General features: G+C 46.9%; 1 protein-coding gene across 8 annotated transcripts in view; it reads left to right on the top strand.

Annotated features, from left to right (window-relative positions):
• Nucleotides 1–721: 721 nt before the first annotated feature.
• The window catches only part of col16a1 (collagen, type XVI, alpha 1), an 88,037-nt gene continuing 67,137 nt past the window's right edge, over nt 722–21,621 (top strand). For 6 of the 8 annotated variants that reach the window (XM_083646522.1, XM_083646525.1, XM_083646526.1 and 3 more), the window contains exons 1-3: nt 771–942; nt 8,172–8,289; nt 21,419–21,487. In XM_083646522.1, the coding sequence (XP_083502648.1) occupies nt 8,214–8,289; nt 21,419–21,487 (145 nt within the window). In that variant the 5' untranslated portion in view covers nt 771–942; nt 8,172–8,213. Of the gene's footprint in view, nt 943–6,498; nt 6,586–8,171; nt 8,290–21,418; nt 21,488–21,621 lie in introns of those variants that run through there. The other 2 variants (XM_083646520.1, XM_083646521.1) reach the window with 2 other exon arrangements.

Genomic DNA, 21,621 nt, shown 5'->3' with positions numbered 1-21,621 from the left:
ACCTGCGGAGCGGGCCGTCAATCAGGGAAGGGAAGTATGAGCAAGTTCATTAATTTTAATGGCCTAAAAGTCTTCTCGGTGCACCGCCATAGGAATCTGCCTATCTTCTTTTCCCTAATGCAGGGACTTTAACCTAGACAACACGATGGATGGAAGTCTTCTTTTTCCCTCCAGTAAGCCATGAATCACACAGTGAGAGGTGAGAGAGATAGAGAGAGAGAGAGAGAGAGAGTGAGAGAGAAAGAGAGACAGAGAGAGAGAGAGAGAGACAGAGAGAGAGAGAGAGAGAGAGAGAGACAGAGAGAGACAGAGAGAGAGAGAGAGACAGAGAGAGAGAGAGAGAGAGAGAGAGAGATAAAGAGAGACAGAGAGAGACAGAGAGAGAGAGAGAGAGAGAGAGAGAGGGGGGGGGGGTGGGTGGGAAGAAAAAAGAGGGGAAGTAGGAGAAGGTAGAGAGGCCAGGGAGAAGTAGGGGGGGAGACTGGATTGATGCCCCAGGCTCATTTTCCAGCACTATGGACCAGGTGATGTCACAGTTTCACTGGAGGATTTCCCAGAGAGAGAGAGAGAGAGAGAGAGAGAGAGAGAGAGAGAGAGAGAGAGAGAGAGAGAGGAGAGAGAGAGAGAGAGGGGGGGGGGGGGAGGGAGCCAGGGAGGAGAGAGAGGGGAGGGAGGGAGGGAGAGAGGGAGCCAGGGAGGAGAGAGAGGGGAGGGGGAAAGTTGGACACGGATCTCGCAGTAACTTTTTCTTCTCCGTGGAAGAAGCCTGAAGACAACGCAGTCAAGGGGAGAAGCCACCGTGGATTACATTTGAGCAGCATTCTGCGCCAGGTCGGTGCGCACCAAACTGTCTCTATTCTGACCCTGCAGCCTGGGATTATCTACACACGCTCACGTGGGATTAATGTGGTCGTAATTTTGTGGATTTATCAATAGCTGAAGGTAACGTTATGGCTTTTTATGGACTGCTAACTGCGTGCAGGTGGGTGTGAAAAACAACAACGTTTTGACGCTCGGAACGCGATATTAACCCGGGATAGCTCAGTTTTAAAAGTTTGTTTCTGCAAAACTTTATTGCTTTTTCGGCTATAAAGTGCGATATATGGGCATGACAGACTGCAGTTTGTAGAAATCGATAAAGTGATTTTAGAACTTTATGGGGAGACGTTTGCAACAGGCTGGTGGGGCTATAAATGCTTTAGCCTCCCCCCCCAACAAACAAACAAACAAACAAACACACACACACACACACACACACACACACACACACACACACACACACACACACACACACACACACACACACACACACACACACACGCACACACACACACACACACACTTAGGATGCCAGATGAGATATATAGGCTATAAGAAATAACATAAACCTAAACTCACTGTTGAGAACCACAGACACACTTAATCCCCAATAGGATAGGGATATTACATTAATATGACAGGCTAATGATAGCCTATAGGATATAAAAAAAAAGCCTACTTTAAAGTGTGTTAAACTCACTTTCCCCCATTGGAATCATTCAAGTTTCATCTGTAGAGAAGCCACATTGGGATACTAAGTATTATACTGATTTTGTATTTTTTGTTAAGGTTTTAAAGAGGGTTATAGTAGTCTATAACTGTAGTTGGGATAACTGCTGGAAAGTAATGGTGATGATGACCCCCTCCCCCACACACACACATCCAAGCCAGGCCTCAAATGCAACAGCTTGTCAGTTGTTACAGGGAAGTCTTTTCTCCAAAACTTTAGATCCAACTTTTGCAGCAGCCATGCCAAAGTCACTGTTCCTGGATCTGCTATCCTATGTGTCCAGTGTCAATCATTCTGACAAGGCAATGTCTGGGGTAAAGCACTCCACACTGACTGACCCAAGATCAGCACCGGCTTACCAAGTGTACACTCACCATTGCCCTACACCTGAGGGAGGCCCACCCGGAGGCAGTGTGCTGAAGCAAGCAGAGTGAATGGCCCAACTCTCCCATCTGCTTTTGGCATTAGTCAGTCAGCCCATGTCTGCTGGCTCCTGCACTCTGCCTGCTGGAATGTGGCCAGCAAAAAGGACCCCGTCCGGATGAGGGATGTTGTGCTTTTGGAGGAGGAGGCTTTGATGTGCTTCAGGGTTCCCATGCTGGGGTTCGAGGACCCCCCCGGCCCCAGGGATCCATGAGTGTTTTCACTGTTCTTTCATCCCTTTGGCAAGTCTGACTTTTCGGATCAGAGGTTTCACTCTCTCCACGGTTGCCGATCCCCACCTACAGCGCAAGCAGACAACAGCACTCTCCTCCAATGGGACAAAGCCTTTATCAAATGGGGCGGGGGGTCAGTTGCCCAAAGGGTATTGATCTGGGCGTCTTTGACATGAAAATGTTTGTGGAACCCGTGTGATAGCCTCCCAATGCCACCGGGCGGGGACAGTGACAGACAGTTTTTCCACTCCCTCCTTAAAGTGATAGGGGAATTATAAAACATCACTTTACTAATTGATAATCCTAGACCTGTTTAGAGAGGCTCTCTCGTCTCAACACGCCACAGGGCTTAATGCAGTGTTTAGCTGTGGGCTTGTGTGGTCTGTTTTGCATATATACCGCTTCCAATTTCTAAGTCTGCGCTGTGGGTCTGATGCAAAATTTATCACCCATTTTGCCCCTTTTTTCTGCTCATCCAAGCCGACAGAGAAGAGAACATTAGCTGCCTATCAGCAATGTAAAGTCAAGCTGAAGTAAACGGCTCGTCTGCTTGCTGAAGGCTGACTCGACGATATACACGTGTAGCGCGCGCGGGCGGGCCGGGCGCCAAACCGGTTCACGTCATCAGTGTTTTAGGCCTCAGTTCACATCACTGCTTCATGCAAGTGAGCCAAAACTAAGTGTCCATGCAGTTGGAACTTCCAGGCAACCCTGAACAAACAGATGTGGTCCATATAGTGGCTAGATATATATATTTTTACATCCCTTACTTTTTTTTGCATAGCACTCCAGTTGCGCAGCTCTTCTCTCATTCACAAATCTCCACGTGAAGGCCTTGAACGCTGCCCCAGACTGCAAGACTAGTGAAACTGCCTCAGCAGCCTATTTTGAGTGGCATAGCGTTTTGGATATTCTCTCTGTTGGTTTGCAAAGTGTCTATATTGTGCTGGGTCAGTGGATATCTGCAGTGTCTGTCGCCGCCTCTGGGCATCTTTAGTTGACTTTTATGGCTTTGATGTTGCTTGTTGTAACAGGCCTGCAATGCACTCTGAGTTTTGGCGTCGGCTACATGACGGCTGTTGCTGCTGCATTCGTGTCATATCAGATTTACTGTAAATACGAGCTTCCGACTGAGAACAAACGCTCAACAAAAACATGATATCTTCCAGCTGGCATCAAGACAAGCGGCAAACATGGCAACACATCCGCTGATGTCTGCAGTCCTCCTGAGTGATACACATCTAAATAATCACAGTTATATTCTCAAATTCTCACTAATAGAATCAGATCTACTCAGGAAACGAGGCAATATCTGCTGCGGTTCGTTTACCGGGAGTCTCTGCCCAGACTCATATATTGCCCGCCTGCCCCCGCTGCTGTTTTGTGGGCGAAACAATTGAATGACAGGTCGTAGCACCAATGAGAGAGAGTGGTTCATTTTCAAAAGCCAAGAGTCAGGTTGGGGTGTGCGGCGCGCCTGATCACTAAAGTCGTTACTGATTGGTGACCCCAGTTTTTGGGGACAACCAATCACTGGCCAGGACTCCATCTGCAGTTTGGAGCGAGCAGTGTCCCAGACGCAGAGAAAGATAATTTAAATCGACCACTAGTTAATGAGTTGACCCTATATGATCTCTTACATCTCGATCATGAATGTCGGCATTTCCAAGCTGTAACAACAAGATTTCATCCGGTTCGTCTGTGTCTCCCGATATGACATGAACACAGCAGTGTGTGTGTGTGCGCGTGCGTGTGTGTGTGTGTGTGTGTGTGTGTGTGTGTGTGTGTGTACGTGTGCATGCACGCATATTATGTGCATAAATACCTGTCAGTCTACCTGACAGCATAGCCTGTTAGCTTCCCTGCCCACCCCTCTTTATGCCAGTCAGTCTCCCCCTCTTGCTTCCTGTGGCACGAGTGCATGTGAATGAATGTGTGTGTGTTTCTGTGTGTGTGTGTGTGTGTGTGTGTGTGTGTCTATGCGTATGCGTATGTAATGTATGTGTGTCATGTATGTAATGCATGTCTATCCCACTGTCTATTACCCTCCCCTGCACACGTCTAGCCACTGCGATCCATCAGTGTCCATGTGGTTGCAATGCATGTCAGCTTTCACTGCACTTCCCCTTCCTGTACATCCTCATTCCTCACCATTTCCCTCGAGGAGCCATTACGGGTCACAACCCCACACAGGCAGAGGCACTGCAGGAGGTTGTTTTCATAGCCCTGCACCAACTCCACTCCCACGCATATGTGTGTGTGTATGTGTGTGTGTGTGTGTGTGTGTGTGTGTGTGTGTGCGTGTGAGTGTGTGAGAGAGAGACAGAGAGAGACATAGGGAGGTGGAGCAGCAAATATTCTAAAACTGAGCTGTCTGTCAATCTCCGAGAGAGACAGCTGGAAAAGCAGCAAACGGTCAAATATGACATGATTGACACATTGACACTGCGTTCTCCTATTTGAGCGAGCGTGCTAAACAGTGGGGCTACTGGTCTGCTGTCATCTAATCATCCATGTCTGGCTGGGTAATAAGCACTTCTCCCATCTGGCCACAGAGAGGTGACATGTTCCAGTGAGCAGTGTCGTAGCCTGGTCCCTCCCACAGGCGTGTGCTGTGTGTGTTGTGTTGTGTTGGGGCTGCCTGCCATTCCATCTGGAAGGGGGTGACAAGGATGATGAAATGTTTCACAAAAAATGGCAAAGCTCTGAGCACAAATTGCCTGCACACACACGGCTGTATAGGACAATCTCTGTGCATGTGTATCTGGATGCTGTGGTCAATAGGAGATGTTCTCAACCTATAACAAGCACCTTCTGGAAGGGAAGCAATACCTGTGAATAGGCTACTGCAGGCAGGGATGATGTGTTTTTGTAGGCTTACCCAGAAATCGTCACCATGCTGCTGGTTTTAGTATCTTAGTGTTTTGGTATGGGGATTTATTTGTGTTCAGCAACGTTTGTGTTCAGCAGCAAGATAATCTTCACAAACGAGGAGCACTTTTATGACTTTTGAAGCGTTTTCTGAAAATCGTGTAAAAAAAAAATGCATTTACGTTTCAAAAGTCATAGAAGTGATCCTCGTTTGTGAAGTTTATCTTGCTGAACACAAACGTCGCTGTTTCATAAACCTTTGTTAACCACGCACAGACCTTATTCCATGCATTTAACCAAAATCCCCATACAAAAATCTCATTCACTTTTCCCCTTATGAACCAGCAGCAAATACGTCATCCCTGCATTACTGCATAGGAAGAAGTAGGCCATACGTCTCTGGCCCCGGCACCCGAGCGACTCCCAGCACCACCTCTCTGTCTTCAGGGGAAGCAGAATGAAGAATGAGGGCTGCGCTGATGATGTTGGATGTTGGTCACCTCTTGTGCGCCAGTGTTTGTCTATAGGCTTTTAGTGCTGGAAGACCTTCAAATGTGTCATTGTTTTGCTTCCTGTATTGGCTCGACTCGGCGGCGCAGTGACCCGATGGCTCCGCAGGCCCGCGCGCCGGGCTGCTGGCCAGCGCCGCGGCCTAGCCCCACGCCACCGCTATCTGCTGCTGCCAGCTGGGTGGCCGGGGACACTGGGGACAAAGTGTAAAGAGAGAGAGAGAGAGACCGAGACCGCCACACATAATAGGAAGCCTATTAAATGCTTTTGGATTGTTGCCAGATCATAATAACAATAGGCTGTAACTTTTCATTTAGCCTGTGTTCTGTGGAGTGTGATGCATTATGGGCCACGCCGTTTGAACTTTCTTATTATTGTGATCATGTGGCTTGTGCTTGGACCACAGTCCTCGAAGGCTTTGATTAACCTCTCACCCGTTCTAACTTCAAGGGAAAACTCGACTTGAACTCCTCCTCATCAGCCCGCGGCTACTTTTCCAAGAGAACACAGAATAAATGGACACATTGTCAACAGTTGCACGCGCACGACGCAGCTACATCGTGGCAAAGCGCGATTATGCAGAATCATTCTCATTGTTGTTTGGGTCACATCGCTAACCTCTTCTCACCGTGACCTGGCCTTTTCACCTCATCAAGAATGAGAGGAAGGAAGGGCAGGCCAAGCACACCTGGCTAAAGGGTCAACTCGGCGATGGCTTCAATTATTCATTGGTCAGCTGTACGTGATGCAACAGGCTAGAGAGAGACTAAAGTTGAATGCATCATTCATAGTGTGCCGCCATCATGTCCAGGCTGTCCTTGTTTTCCAGTATCATTTGAAACATTCTCCCCTCACCTCACTGTCTGCTGGCCGCCCCGCAGGCAGGAGGCTCGGGCTAGCTCCATGCTACTCACACCGTGTCCTTGGCCCGGGCAGGAGCGCCACATTGTGCGCCCCCCAGGGGAGCGTGGGGGTCATTCCTCTTGCCAGACGGGACAGGTGTGTGTACAGAGACACAGTCTGCCTGCCTGTCTGTCTGTCTGCCTCTCTGTCTGCCTACCTGTTTGTTTGCCTGCCTGCCTGTCTGTCTGTTTGCCTGTCTGTCTGTCTGTCTGCCTGCCTGCCTGCCTGCCTGCCTGCCTGTTTGTCTGCCTGCCTGTCTGTCTGTCTGTCTGCCTCTCTGCCTGTCTGCCTGCCTGCCTGTCTGTTTGTCTGCCTGCCTGTCTATCTTCTGTCTGTCTGTCTGTCCGTCTTCCGCCTGCCTGTCTGTCTGGCTTCCTGTCTGCCTGCCTGCCTGCCTGGAGGGCCCCGCTGTATGTGTAAACACCACAGTTTGGGTTATGGGGTCCACACGCATGCTGAGACAAGTCGAGGTCAGCTGGGACGTGACGTTTATGGGAGCAAGAGTGGACCATATGCATCCGTTTCCCACCTCCCCAATTTTGTTTCTTTCCATTTAAATTTTAATTTCAGATATGATTTTTTAAATTAGTATTATTATTTTTTATGACATGGCACTCTCAGACAGCCTCTTCGATATGTTTCTCAATTTGAAAACCAAGTTGTGAGGTGACGTAAGGGTCCCACGCAAGACCGACCCCCCCTCAAAACACCTTATTTCTCTAGGGCTAATTTACAATGATGAAATAAATTTTTCGGTGACTACCATAATTAGGTGTACTTTTGATTTTGACAATTAGGCCGACTTTTTTCAGACAAATTATGGAAAATTCTGCAATATTCCATGTTTCACAGTCGAGTCCACTTTTATTACCAAATTCCATGATTCCGTCCATTTTTCCTGCATTGCAGAAATCATATGGCCCTATAGACGGTGGCATGTATTTTTTCTTTATTTGTGCATGTGTGTGCGTGCGTACAGTACACTGTGTGTGTGTATGTGTGCATGTGTGCGTACATATACACTGTGTGTGTGTGTGTGTGTGTGTGTGCTTGCTGTTGTTGGTCCACGTGGAAGCATCTGGTGCAGCAGAGCCATGGCTCCAGGAGAATAGTCTCCAGATGTGTTTGTGTGTTTTGGCATTTCTGTCTGTTTCACTTTGTACCAAGCAGCCTGCATGTAAATCATCCTACTTTTATGTGTCTTTGTTTATGAGCAACGGTATATATACATTCCCTTTTTGTCTTCATTAACCCCTTTGTTTGCTTGCTTGTTTGTGTGTGTGCGCGTGTGCGTACGTGCGTGCGTACGTGCATACCGTACGGGGTGTGTACGTCAACGTCACAGCTGCCCATGTCAAGAGGCCACCCAGATGGACAGGTTAAGGATTATGATCAGACTTTATAGAGTTATTCACTCCTTAATGAGGGTTGTCCCTGTTAATTCATATGCCACTAACAAAGCCTCGTCATACCTCATAATTACCACATCGACTACGACTGACTCATAAATATACATCATCGTCTAATCTGTAGTCAAGCAGAATGTGCAGCTGTCTGCAGGGTGCGCGGCGGGTGGTGCCTTACAGAGGAAATATTTGACTTTTCTTTTTGACTTTTTGACTTTTCCCCTTGTCTGTGTCTGTCTGTCTGTCTGTCTGTCTGTCTGTCTGTCTGTCTGTCAGCTGGTGGTGGAGGTGAGGTGTGTTTGGTGAAGGAGAGAAACCATGTGGCTGCTCTGCTCCTGTCTGACTCTGCTGGCCCTCAGCCTCGGATCATGTGACCTTCTGGCATCAGAGCAAGGTGAGAGCGTCCACTACCCTTTGTTACAGTCAGATTGAAAGTGTTCACTACACTTATCATTCATTCAGTTCATTTGGCATGGTCATTGTCTCTTTTAACACAACACCTCTTTCACGCCAACTGTAATCTCCGAAATGTGCATGAGTTTGGGACTGGGAATAGCATCCAGCAGGGCCGTATGGTTTCCGCAAAATGGGAAAAAAACGGGCGGAATCATGGAATTTGGTAATAAGAATGGAATCAACTGTAAAACATGGAATATTGCAGAATTTTCCTTAATTGCTTTGCGGTCCTTGTCGGTGCAGTTGCCGGTACCAGGTAGTGTCGGGTATTAAATTCCTGACACGGCCTAACTGTAACCGGGCAGCTCCACTCCTGAGCTCCTGCCCCCTCTTCTCAAAACAAAACATGAAAACCCTAATATGGTTTATCTGTATGAAATGCAATGTTCTTCAAATGAGAAGTCAGTCCAGTATCGTTTCTTCAAAGTGAGGTTTATTCTCAAAAAGTAGCATGATACAGATGATAGATTCTGTGAGAGCAGAAGGATGCTCTCACAGAAGGCGACGCATGTGTGTAAAAGCCCCCAACAGTGTCTTAGTGAAGCCCTGTTTTATACACTCTTGGTCACTCAAAGCACATTTTCCTGGCAAGAATGTCACTTAGCTCATCGTGTCATCGTGACCTGGCTCTACTGCTTCAGGACAAAACCATTCAACAGAATATTGCTCAATGCTCAGAGACACAGTCTCTGAGATGATCGGAGTCTCCGGAGATGATCCTCCAAACATAATTTTCGGCCTTCAGTGTTATTTCCCAATCTTATGGAACATCAATTTGATGTACTACCATATTTCCCCAAAAACATGTTGACGACAAACTGTGGTTGAGCAATCTGGTTATACAACATCATGCTCAACATGGTTTTTTCACAAACCGGACCACGAAACAGGGTGCAAACCAACTCTACACCCACAGTAGTGAAGCAGACTGTCAGGCTGTCAATGCTGCTTCGGTACGTCCTGAGGACTCAGGCCACTTTTCACTTGTTTTAAGGAAATTATTATTTTAAGTCAATATTGGATTATAGACATGGGTCGATTTCCGGTCCGGTCCGGTGTACGAGCTTAAACCGGTTTGATTTCATGCCAACCGGCAGAACTGACATGTATCTTTATGCCACGTTTTGGTAAATTAAAACGCAGCCTCAGCAACCTAGGCTAAATCCAACTTCTATTGCATTTAGTAATAAGCAACGTGACAACGTGATTAATCTAATGTTTATTAGTTATAGTTTGTTAATAAACTGACTAATGGAGGCGAAGCAGCAACATGAACGGAGATCAAAATTCACTAGAGGGGGAGATGCGTACAGCGTCTGAGTTTTGGGCTGGAGATATAAACGGGACAGTGCGTGCACTGAACTGACTGTAGCAGTCACCACTCACCTGGCTAAAGATATGGTGTCCATCAAAACAGTGGAAAAGGAGTCTTTTATTAAATCCATGCTTCTGACACTCCACGTCAATATGCTCCACCAGGTGAAAGTATTTCTCTAAGTTGTTACACCGTTCAGTCGTTCTGCTTCTCTTTTTTTTCTTTTCTCTTTTTATTTCCTTTGTTGGTGGTTTGCAAACCAGCTTAGAGGTGCATTATCGCCACCAAGTGGACTGGAGTCGCACTAGAGTCATTTATGGGCTTCACTCAGGAGCGCTAGTCAAATGAGACACCTAGTGGTAAAATTCGGTATACCGGTTAGATGCGGTTTAATGTATAATATCGGACCGGTTTACATTTTTTACACTGATGCATGTCCTATTGGATTAAATTATCTGTCGGGATGAACATCTCTTACAATGTCTGTGGGGCTGAGTAAGCAGGCACACAGAGTGCACAAAAATAAGGCTCTTATTTCCCTCCCGAAAGACATTTTACAGACCAAGAAGAAAGTGCAGCAACAACAAGAGTTGCTCTGGGCCCAAAGCAAAAGGTCACCTAAACAGAACAGAACTCGGAAATAGCTGCAGCTGAGCCGAGCAAACTGCTCCCCAAACAAATGACACACATTTATACTGGCTGGCCATACAAAGACAGACACATGGGGAGGAGATGCAGGCACATCTCACTTCATCTCACATTTGATAGATCACTTTACATTTTAATTATTTCCATTTGAATTATTCCCCAACATAATGAATCTACATTTGAGAGATTACTAAAATGAGCAATTCCACACAGAGCACTCCACTTCCAGTATTTCAGTCTTGCCGCTATACAGCAGCAGTGACTTAGAAATAAACAAAATTAGAACAATTTCAACCCAAGCTACACATAGTCATTATCTGATCCATGTTATGTATACACACTGTGACTGCAAACGTGCCAGAAAGTAAAACAAGAGGGCAAAGAGGAGGTGTTTGTGTCGCCGTAAGTCATCGACATGGGAGTCGTTATTAACGGGCGCGGCCATCACAGCGAGTTTAATGAGCTGCTGTTGTCACAGAGATTATACAGGGCTGCACATTAAAGACACGCTGAACGAGCTTCCTGCTCCAAATGGCCCCTCTATTAGTCAGATTTGATGTCCGGAATGAACACTTCATCCTGCTTTCATTACGTTAGACTGCTAATCACTGTGGAGCCCTGTTATACTCCACTACATCTCAAGCCTGCATCTATACAGACACTGCAGCTGATACCTCCACAAAAGCTGCAAATTAAAATGACAGCTTGTGTGTGTGTGTGTGTGTGTGTGTGTGTGTGTGTGTGTGTGTGTGTGTGTGTGTGTGTGTGTGTGTGTGTGTGTGTGTGTGTGTGTGTGTGTGTGTGTGTGTGTGTGTGTGACTGTGTGTGTGTGTGTGTGTGTGTGTGTGTGTGTGTGTGTGTGTGGTGAGCCCAAGGCTACTATGGGAATGGGGTATAATTGCAGCCTATATAGCTAGTTTGATGCTGTTGGTAACAGTGTGGTTGGGCTGTGGCAGAGAGGCGTGTGTGTTTACCAAGTGTGGTTGTGTTCCTCTTTGTACCCCATCAATCAATCTGAGCTTCTGCCTGTATGCTTGGATATGGGAGGTGTGTGTGTCACTGTGTGTGTGTGTGTGTGTGTGTGTGTGTGTGTGTGTGTGTGTGTGTGTGTGTGTGTGTGTGTGTGTGTGTGTGTGTGTGTGTGTGTGTGTGTGTGTGTGTGTGTGTGTGTGTGTGAGAGAGAGAGAGAATGAAGGGAAGTATATTGGAAGATGTGTGTGTGTGTGTACATGTTTGTGAGTGTGTAGATACCTGTGTGTGTTTGTGTCTCTGCCTCAGTGTGTGTTTATGTGTGCGAGATACAGTAATGTGTGCGAGTGTGAGAGAGTGACAGTTGCTGTGCATGTGCGTATCAGAGAGAGAGAGAGATTGAGAGAGAGACTCTGCGTGTGTGCCTGCGTTTCTATTTGTATCTAGGTGTTTGCGTGTGACAGAGACAGAAACAGACAGCTCAGAAAAATCAAGAGACAGAGAGGTGAGGCGAGGAGAAATCTCTTTTATATTTTTTATTTTTTTATTTTTTTACTTCCTGAACTGTCATACTCCCTCACCGTGCTGTCACTATGCTCTCAGGGACAGACACTCTTTATTTTCACTTGGGGGGCCGACCAACACCATATCTTGTGGAGCTTTCAGGGTGTGTGTTCCCCCTAGGGGACCCCAGTCAGAGCACTTCAGATCAGACTGAGTCAGCTTGCAGCTCCCTGGAGACTGCTCCCCCAGTGGTTGGTAGAAAAAGTGCTTTCTCATGTGGAGCTAAAAGACTGTCACAGGCAAGGAGGCAATCTCAGTTGGTCGTATTGAGGGATGGGCGGAAATGCAAGCAAACTACAGTTCTTCGAATGGCCACTTGAGGCTGGCTCCAAAAGGGAGTCAATCCCCATTCACTGGCATAAATGCCCAAGTTAACAGCGAAAATACACACGTTTACAGCCTGGTTCAAAAAACGGTTTTGGACTCGTTTGGACTAATTTCACCTTTCATGACAACTGTATGGAGAGTGACTTTTTATATAACGCACCCGTTTAGAGTCAAATAGACAGTAAAAAAGGGTGCAGGTTGCCGATCATGGACCAATAGCAGGCGGAGCTGCGGCTCTGTGGGAAACCCCTGGTCTCGCACCGCCTCAGGCGTGCTGCACAAGAACCAAGATGGCAGTGGCCGAAACTACAGGCTTCAAAACAGGAGTCCACAGACCACTGTGTGACATTGCAAGCGTGCCCCCCCCCCCCCACACACACACACACACAAATACACACAGACAGACAGACCTTGAGGTCTTATAATCGTACACATTCAGTCTGAAATAATGCATTTACAGCATGTTTTTATTTATTTTCCATCTGTGTCTAAGCTAATAGCCATATTATGTTTTTGGCGCTAGTCAGCTGAGATAATAATAAACTTGTATGCACAGAAACAAGGTTACAGAGGAATAGGTAGGTAGACAGCAGCTAAACCAGACATTGCCATAAGGGTCGACATATGTATTTATTTTTGATGCAGCCACTTTTATCTCCGTACTAAAGACGCAATTAATTTACTCCCACAATGCATGCCAATACCAGGTGTAGTGCAGCGCACCGTCAATGTACGCCCACTAAAACGGCTCAGATAGTTATTATACAGTTGTTTAACTGTGTGTAACCAAGTCTCGCTCAGTCTTGAGGAGAAGAGGAGAAAAGTGGAGTCGTTGCAGGAAGAGAACGGCAGAAATGTGAGAGCTGGAGAGAGCTTAGAATAATAACAATCTGATCGTCTCAGTTGCAAAAACAAACATGTTTAGTAGACGTACATTGACGGTGCACTGTGTGTGCCCCATGTGTTTACATTACGGCCATTGCAGCTACCGACTGACGCGCTCTCCCTGCAATACTGGACCAATTAAAAGAAAAAAGGTTCAGATGAGTTACTTAGACATAGAAAGTTAGACAAATAGAGTCCATGTTGAAAAATACCAAACTTATCGTTTAAGTCATTGGAGAGATGATATCTGTAAAAGAAAAGAAAGTCCCTCCCTCTTTTTTCCTGATAGCCTCATAAGGCCTCTATTACAGTAAGTGCAGAAAACGTGTGCTGCACACACACACACACACACACACACACACACACACACACACACACACACACACACTCACACACACACACACACACACACGCACGCACGCACGCACACACACACACACACACACACACGCGCGCACACACAGACAAATATACACATACCAGACGTCAACTCAGTTCTGCAAGTTCTACGTTTATTTCTACAAGGAAGTAGGACATTTGTTTGTATCATGAGTCTAGTGTTTTTTGGAAGTGTGTGTGTCTGCGTGTGTGTGCGTGTCTGTCTCTCTGTCTGTCTGTGTCTGTCTGTCTCTCTGTCTGTCTGTGTCTGTCTGTGTGTCTGTCTGTATGTCTGTGCGTGTGTTAAAAGTGGTCCTACAGGGGGAAACTGAGTGAACTCATCCCTCTAAAGTTGAGCTTTTCAAGTCTTTCCACTCGTCTGTACTGCAATTTTATCTCTGGAACACAACCAGGAATGTTCTCTCTCATCGGTCTCACTCGCCCTCTCTCTCCCTCATTCCATTCTCTCTCTCTCTCTCTCTCTCTCTCTCTGCCTCCCTCCCTCTGTCTCAATCCCTCCCTCTCGCTTTCTCTCCCTGTCCATTTGTCCTTTTCCTATCATTTCATCCTCACATATGGTACATCTGATTGTATCCCCCTTTGTTTGCATCATCAACTACATTGCCCAGCATGCCCTTCTCCTCCCACTGTGTTTGCATGTGTCTATTTAATGCCTCCAGCAGAGCTACTGGAAGTGCCTGGTTCCTACTTATCCTTGGGAGTCCAACAGCGTGTGTGTGTGTGTGTGTGTGTGTGTGTGTGTGTGTGTGTGTGTGTGTGTGTGTGTGTGTGTGTGTGTGTGTGTGTGTGTGTGTGTGTGTGTGTGTGTGTGTGTGTGTGTGTGTGTGTGTGTGTGTGTGTGTGTGTGTGTGTGTGTGTGTGTGTGTGTGTGTGTGTGTGTGTGTGTGTGTGTGTGTGTGTGTGTGTGTGTGTGTGTGTGAGAGAGAGAGAGAGAGACCGAGACCCTTTCTGCTGATCAGCAGCCCATAGTCCAATTATCTAGGAATGCCTGATGTTGTTAAAGCACATTCAATAACTACCATACCCTCTCTCATTACACACACACACACACATGCACACGCACACGCACACGCACGCACGCACACACACACACGCACACGCACACGCACGCACGCACACACACACACACACGCACACGCACACACACAGACTAATACATTAGTGACCTCTTCTACCTAATGAAAGCATTCTGCAGAGTGTTTGGCGCTCCAAAGAGAGAATGAGCTGCGAGAAGCTCGAGGTGTCAGGAGGGCCCAGTCACACAAGGCTGTGCTAGATAAGGTGTCAGTAGGGCCCAGTCACACGAGGCTGTGCTAGATAAGGCCATTGATTCCTACGGCTTCTGAGGTTTGTTAAATATCACTCTCACAGGAAAGCTCACTCATGGGATTTATAATCTCACAGTGGGTAGGCCACAGTCGAGCAGATGTTGTTTATGGATGAGCCTTTGAATGCTAAGAGCTATGGATCTCGCTATCTGGTCAAAACTCATGTCAGATATATTTCATGTCTTTTTGTCAATATTGTGTGCTGCATAACTTAAAGTTACACAGCAAGACTCTCAACCCTGTGGATGAGTATGGACATTTATATTTGAATGTAGACTAAGACCAAGTCAAAGGAATAAACGATTGACTGGATGATACACAGATTGTGATATTGTTTGTATTATAATATAGATGGGCTACTTATAGGCTCTGCCATGTCCTGTAGTTTTGACCTGTACACTCTCAAAGTTGAGTATATCACCAACAAAGTAGCATTTCTCTTCCTCAGAAAGCGAAACTGTGGCAGACCTCCCTCTTGAGGGAATGCTCCCAGCAGTCTGCTGTGCGATTGTCAGCATGTGTCATTACTTGGCAAGACTTGATACACAACGCCGACAAAGAGGAAGTGAGCCCCGCCAAGAGCATCCAGTCTCGTTGCGGCTACATGCAGCTACTAGCAGGATCCTGAAGCGCCACTCCTGCTTTGTGCTAATTACCTTGTCAAACAACAAGCAAATGCTTTCCTTTTATCACAGCTTGGGGCAGAAACGGACTACAGATTCCACAGTGCGTCCTCTGCCAGACTGCCAAAGCATTGCAATATGCAGACCACCAAAATATCCGCCCAATCCTCTGAGAGGGAGGTGGTTCGTTTCTGCCTCGAAGGAAGCAAAGGTCCCACGCTAAAACCTTTCATCGCTTGATTCACTCTTTCAAACCAGACGTTTAGTCGGGGTGGGCGGTGTTTTGTCTGTCAGTCACGATTTGTGCCAATCACTCAAAATAGTGACTATGATTAACAGCCAAACCAAACAATGACCGCTCCTGAATTAACGTGACCGCACACTTAAGAATTTAAGACTGACATTTAAACTGACCAATGAGAACTCCTAAAGCTGCAAACATGCTACAACGTCTGCCTCGACTTAGAGCGTTGCCGATGATGGTCTAAGTTACGTTACGGAGCATTCACTCATTCGTCTCTTCCGGGGCTGGAAACGTCACGGAAAGTCACGTGACTGTTGAGCTGTAATTGCGCAAGGCGATTTGTTCGACCCTCTGACTTGCATGTAGCCATGGTAAAGCCACGGAGTCTCAGTCAAGACTCACAGTGAATGCCACCCTCTAGAGGCCATGTGATGAAGCACATCACATTTGGTTTCCGTTCCACCTGACTCACTCATTGCCGTGTGTAGCTCATCTGCAAACTTCATGTGAAAGTGTAGACAGGTCTTTCGGAGTGATAGGTCTTTTCATAACATCATATCTTTATCTCAGGTCACAGGCCACACAGCGTCAGTCGGTCAGAGAGTTGCTTTTCCTCAAGCGACACCTCTCCCTCCTCTCACCTCCTCCTGTTTACTCCACCTCTGTCATCCCTGCAGACATTCCACTCCTCCCTCTCCCTTCTCCTCCCCCTCTCTGTCTCCCTTCTGCTGTTTCACTTTGTATTGTTCTGCCCGATTGCCTGCAGCAGGAATCAGGATAGCTTTCCTCTTGATCTTCATCTTAATTCTGCCGGATGCTGATGCAAAGTCCAACTCTCTGTCTCCTGACTTCATAAAAGGCCTGTGTAGAGAGGTGTGTGTGTGTGTGTGTGTGTGTGTGTGTGTGTGTGTGTGTGTGTGTGTGTGTGTGTGTGTGTGTGTGTGTGTGTGTGTGTGTGTGTGTGTGTGTGTGTGTGTGTGTGTGTGTGTGTGTGTGTGTGTGTGTCTTTTTTGAAAGGCAGCATCTGTGTTTGTGAGGAAGAGAGAGAGAGAGCACAGGTCACAGTTCACCTCTTTAAACTTCAAATTTATTTTGGGTTCTTTCTGTATACTCTACTGTATCTCTTGTCTGGTATGCTTTGTTCCAAAATCACGTTCAATTCACGCAGTTTGCTCAACTTTTCATCTGTCACGTTCGTTTCTGACAGCTCCCCAAAACTCCCTCTTGTCTTTTTAATACCTTGCTCATGCAGGCGGCAAGCTCTGTAGTTCCTCGAATGGCCACTTGAGGCTAGCTCCAAAAGAGTCGTTCCACATTCACCCCCATGTTAAAATGCCCATCTTTACAACAGGATTAAGCATTACAGCCTGGTTCAAAACACGGTTTGGCCTAACGATACTTTCATAACAACTGTACGGGGATGATTTTTTACCATGGCACCGGAGTCATAAGATGGAAAACTCAGGACAGTCAGTCAGTCAGTCAGTCACTTAGTCAATCAGTCACTCAGTTGGTCATGGTAGTCATAGTGAGGTTAGTGGTTAAAGGGCCGTAGGTAGGGATAGGAAGTAGAGAGTCCAGATTCGGGGGGAGCGGGGTAGGATTAGTGGTTAGGGGGATTTGGGTAGGTTTGGGGGGCGAGGAGGAAATGGTCTAAAACGTTTGCGCTTATTATGTTTTGGGGCGTGATTGACAGCTCACCTAGCCAGTGATCGCCCAGCTTGCCGATCACGGACCAATAGCAGATGCCGACTGCCACACTAGGCTTCAAAACGGGAGTCCAAAAACCAATGGGTGACGTCACGCTGACTCTGTCCATATTTTATAGACGGTCTCTATTGTCTTGATTCACACCTGTAGACGAGAAGTGACAGAATAACACGACTGACAGACAGGCAGGCAGGCAGACTGAAATGTGCTCTGCTGCTTTGGAGCTTTGTCATTGCAACCTCGTCACCTTGAATCTAAGAGAAGCTGAACAACCAAGCTGCAGGGTGTCAAAGTAGAACGTGATAATAGGTGCTGAAACACAAAATGTGATTTAATTTCTTCTTTAGCCGGCCTCCGTGAAATTAAATTTCTAACTCTTAATTAAAATCAGTTGGATGCTATTATTCCAGTAATTATATTATGGTTGTATCACTCGGTTTTGATGTGACTTCCAGCCTGGATAGAGGTAACACTTAGCTGGATACGTCCACAGTGTGATGCTGGGTGACGCTTCAAGGGGACACTGCACTCACTGTTCTATCAACAACAAAAATATAAAGAAATATGCACATCCCTAAATAAAATAAAAAAATACGATTACTTATATGAGTTTATTCAAACATTACAGTTTGAATAAACTGCACGCATGCACACACACGCGTGCGCGCACACACACACACACACACACACACACACACACACACACACCGTTATGGGGCATCTGGGTTGTAGTGTAGAAGTAAAAGCACTTGCCTACCACTGTGCAGAGACCCGGGTTCAATTCCCGGCAGCGGCACCTCCGGCTTGGCCAGACGTTCCTACAGACACAATTAGCCATGTCTGCGGGTGGGAAGCCAGTGGGTTATGAGTCCTGGCTGCTGTACTAGTGCCTCCTCTGGTCAGTCGGGGGCACCTGTTCAGGGGGAGGGGAACTGGGGGGAATAGCGTGATCCTCCCTGACGCTACATCCTGCTGGTGAAACTCCTCGCTGTCAGGTGACTACACATGTATCGGAGGAAGCATGTGCTAGTCTACAGCTCGCCCCAGATCGGCAGAAGGGATGGATCAGCGACCGGGACAGCAGGGGACGCTGACAATTGGGGAGAAAATGGGAGAAAAATCTGAAAAACCTTGAAAACACTGTTATGAGAAGCCTTGACGTGTCTCATTGTGCATTACTCCTGTATTTCTTGTGAACATGTGTTTTGTGTGGGTTTATGGGTTGCCATGGAAATGGATAATACATTCTTACTAAACCTCGTTAACAGCCTTTCATCTGTTTTTTTGGCACATCATGTTCTACCAGTGAGATCTGTGACCATGTTGCAGTGGTACTCAACCTTGCCCTACTCACAAGCCACACTGACAAAAACAAACGCTTTGCAAGAGCCACAATGCAAAAAATAGGCCCTCTCCTCCCATTATTTTATTAGATTTGTATTTATTTATTTATTTTAAGTAGTACTTAAAAGAACCACAACTACCCATAAAGGAGCCGCATGTGGCTCTAGAGCCTCGGGTTGAGTATCACTGATGTAGAGGGTGAAAAAATGAATAAAAAGCACAGGGTGTTGTCTGACTCCATGAGTCAGAGAAGGCTCATTTGGGGTTGACAAAGGTGAATTACACATTCATCTCAACTGCGTGAAACATTTCCCCATGTGGATAAAACTACTAGACAGCTGCCATTGGTGGAGCGGAAGCGTGCGTTCGTGAGGCGCCTCCATCGGCACACGTCAAACGTCACTTCAATGTGGCGCGCGCGAGAACGTTCCCAGCGACGGGACATGGGTCGCTCACTTCCTCTCCTCCACGCATCTTCCCCTAGTTTCCCCCGTGACCTTTTCACAGAGGAGGAGAGGAGGAGAGGCGAGATAAGGAGACATCGTTATGTAATGTTGGAACGCACCCTGGCTGAGAGCTGGGCCACTATATGGTCCATGATCGCGGTTTTGACAGTGAGGGAGGCCCAGGGAGGCACTTCACTGCAGCGTCCATTGGCCATACATTCAGAATGGGTTAGGGCTACTGTCTCTTCTCTGCCACTGTTTTATTGTATTAGGTACTACTGTAATATTACGTACAGTATTCAGTCATTACTGCACTATAGAATGCACAATACAATTGCAAGTGGAGTTGTGGACCATAGTACTGTTTACATCAAGTATGGTATGATGTTAAGGAGCTGGATATTCCTACTGTATGTTGTCAATAGGAATGTATGTTTACTACACAGTATCTGTTTATGGTGCCGTATTTGAAGCTCTGCACACCCCAAATTTCCTAACTAGGCGGACGCAGCTGGGCGGACAAAGTGGAGTTTTCAAAAATAACGGTCACTTCCGCGAGTAGAACAGGGTATATAACACCTCGAAACGTTTTCTCGTCAGGATTCCGTGTCTCTCATTTCCGTGCGACCGCCGGCCATTATGTTTAGCATAATTCAAGCTTAAGAAGGCACTGTTTGGTCTTCTGATCTGAAAAAGCATAGTGCTGGAAAAAAGCTTCAGATCAACTCCTGAAGTAGCAGCTAATCCTGTTTATTGGTGTGGCTCTGTATAGCACACAATGCACTCTTATTGACGTTAAAGAGCTTAAGCAGTGCAGCGACTTTGATTTGAGCTTAGGAGCTCCTTGGTTCACTTCCCACAAGGCTCCTTGTGGCTTTTTAAATACATTCAGGATGATTCATTTAGGTCCACTTATGGAACAATATAGTCAAAATGGAACGATAGAGAACTAGTCAGCCTATTTTCCCCTCTTATTAAAATGACTCAGACCCCACACTCACTGCACTTATTTATTCACACAAACACACGCGCACACACACACACACACACACACACACACACACACACACACATACACACACACAGCACACACAGCACATGCACACGTGGACGTCCTTCAGCCTCAGAGTTGGTAGCTGCTAGATTCATTGTGTTAATTGGATCCATTCATTATGCACAATTAATCCTCCAACTTCTAATTAGTTTTAAACTAACAAACTAGCCGTGCCTCCGGTCAAAGGCTTTGTTCATGCGTGTGAATCACTGGTGTGAATGTGTGGCCTTGGTGGCAGCCATACAACAGGTCATTCTCCTTCAGTGTGCCGCCCATTGACTGTACCACAAATGGCTGAAAGCAGGAAGCACGTCAACCAATTCAACATCTAAGAGATGCAACGTCTTCTTAAAAGCCTACGTTGCTTGACCTTCAATATTGCAAGAGTTTAAATGAAATTACTGTATCACGCCTTTCGGCTGTGTTGCTGGACCCATAATGGTGATTTCAACCCTTCCTGACAGTGGCACAACTCAAAGAGAATGATTTTACAGCAGCTGCTTCCAAACTGTCTGCAGTCACTGTAAAAAAAAGAAGAAGAAGAAGAAGAAAAAAACTTTCAGAACCGAGCCCTGCACAACGGTTTGCTCGGGGCCCGGGCCCTTGGCCCCAAAGAGATCAATTAACAGTGGATCACAGAGATTGAGAGGGGCCTGCACTAGCCCGGCTCTCCCGATGTCCCTCCCCCTCCCCCCGTGCTGACAGGAAACACTTTTCTCCTGTAACCTTCCCTGACAGGAAGAGGACGTATCCGTCAGACGGAGGCTACCGTGACACGCAGACACACAGACTAGCTGCTGTCAGACCGGCCCTGTTCCTCTCTGCATCTCATATTATCAAGCTCTCTCTCTGTTTTACACCAACCCCACCCCTCCCCCCCCACCCCTCTCTACCTCACGTCGATATTTCTGTTCCTCTCGAATGTACGAAATGTTTGAAGTCTCCCTCGCGCAGGCACACACACACACACACACACACACACACACACACACACACACACACACACACACTCTCCGTTTCACACAGCAGAAAGGACGTTCCATTTCAGATTGATTTACTCAACCTGACATCTCACGAATGCTTGATTAATATCGGAAGGGGGTTTTGCAGTCCACTCTCTGTCCTTGTATAACCCCCCCTCTCTCTCTCTCTCTCCCCCCCCCCCCTCTCTCTCTCTCTCTCCCTCTCCATCTCTCTTTCTCAACCCCCAGGTGTGCAATGCCCCTCCCTGCAGGTGGATAACTGGAAGTTTCCTCAGACGGCCCGGCACAACATCACTGGTGAAAACACGCACGCACGCACGCACACACGCGCACACACACACACACACACACACACACACACACACACACACACACACACACACACACACACACACACACACACACACACACACACACACTTGATTGGGGTG

Source organism: Poromitra crassiceps (assembly GCF_964638095.1).
Source record: "Poromitra crassiceps genome assembly, chromosome: 11".
Lineage (NCBI taxonomy): Eukaryota > Metazoa > Chordata > Actinopteri > Beryciformes > Melamphaidae > Poromitra > Poromitra crassiceps.
This window is presented reverse-complemented; position numbering and strand designations above follow the sequence as displayed.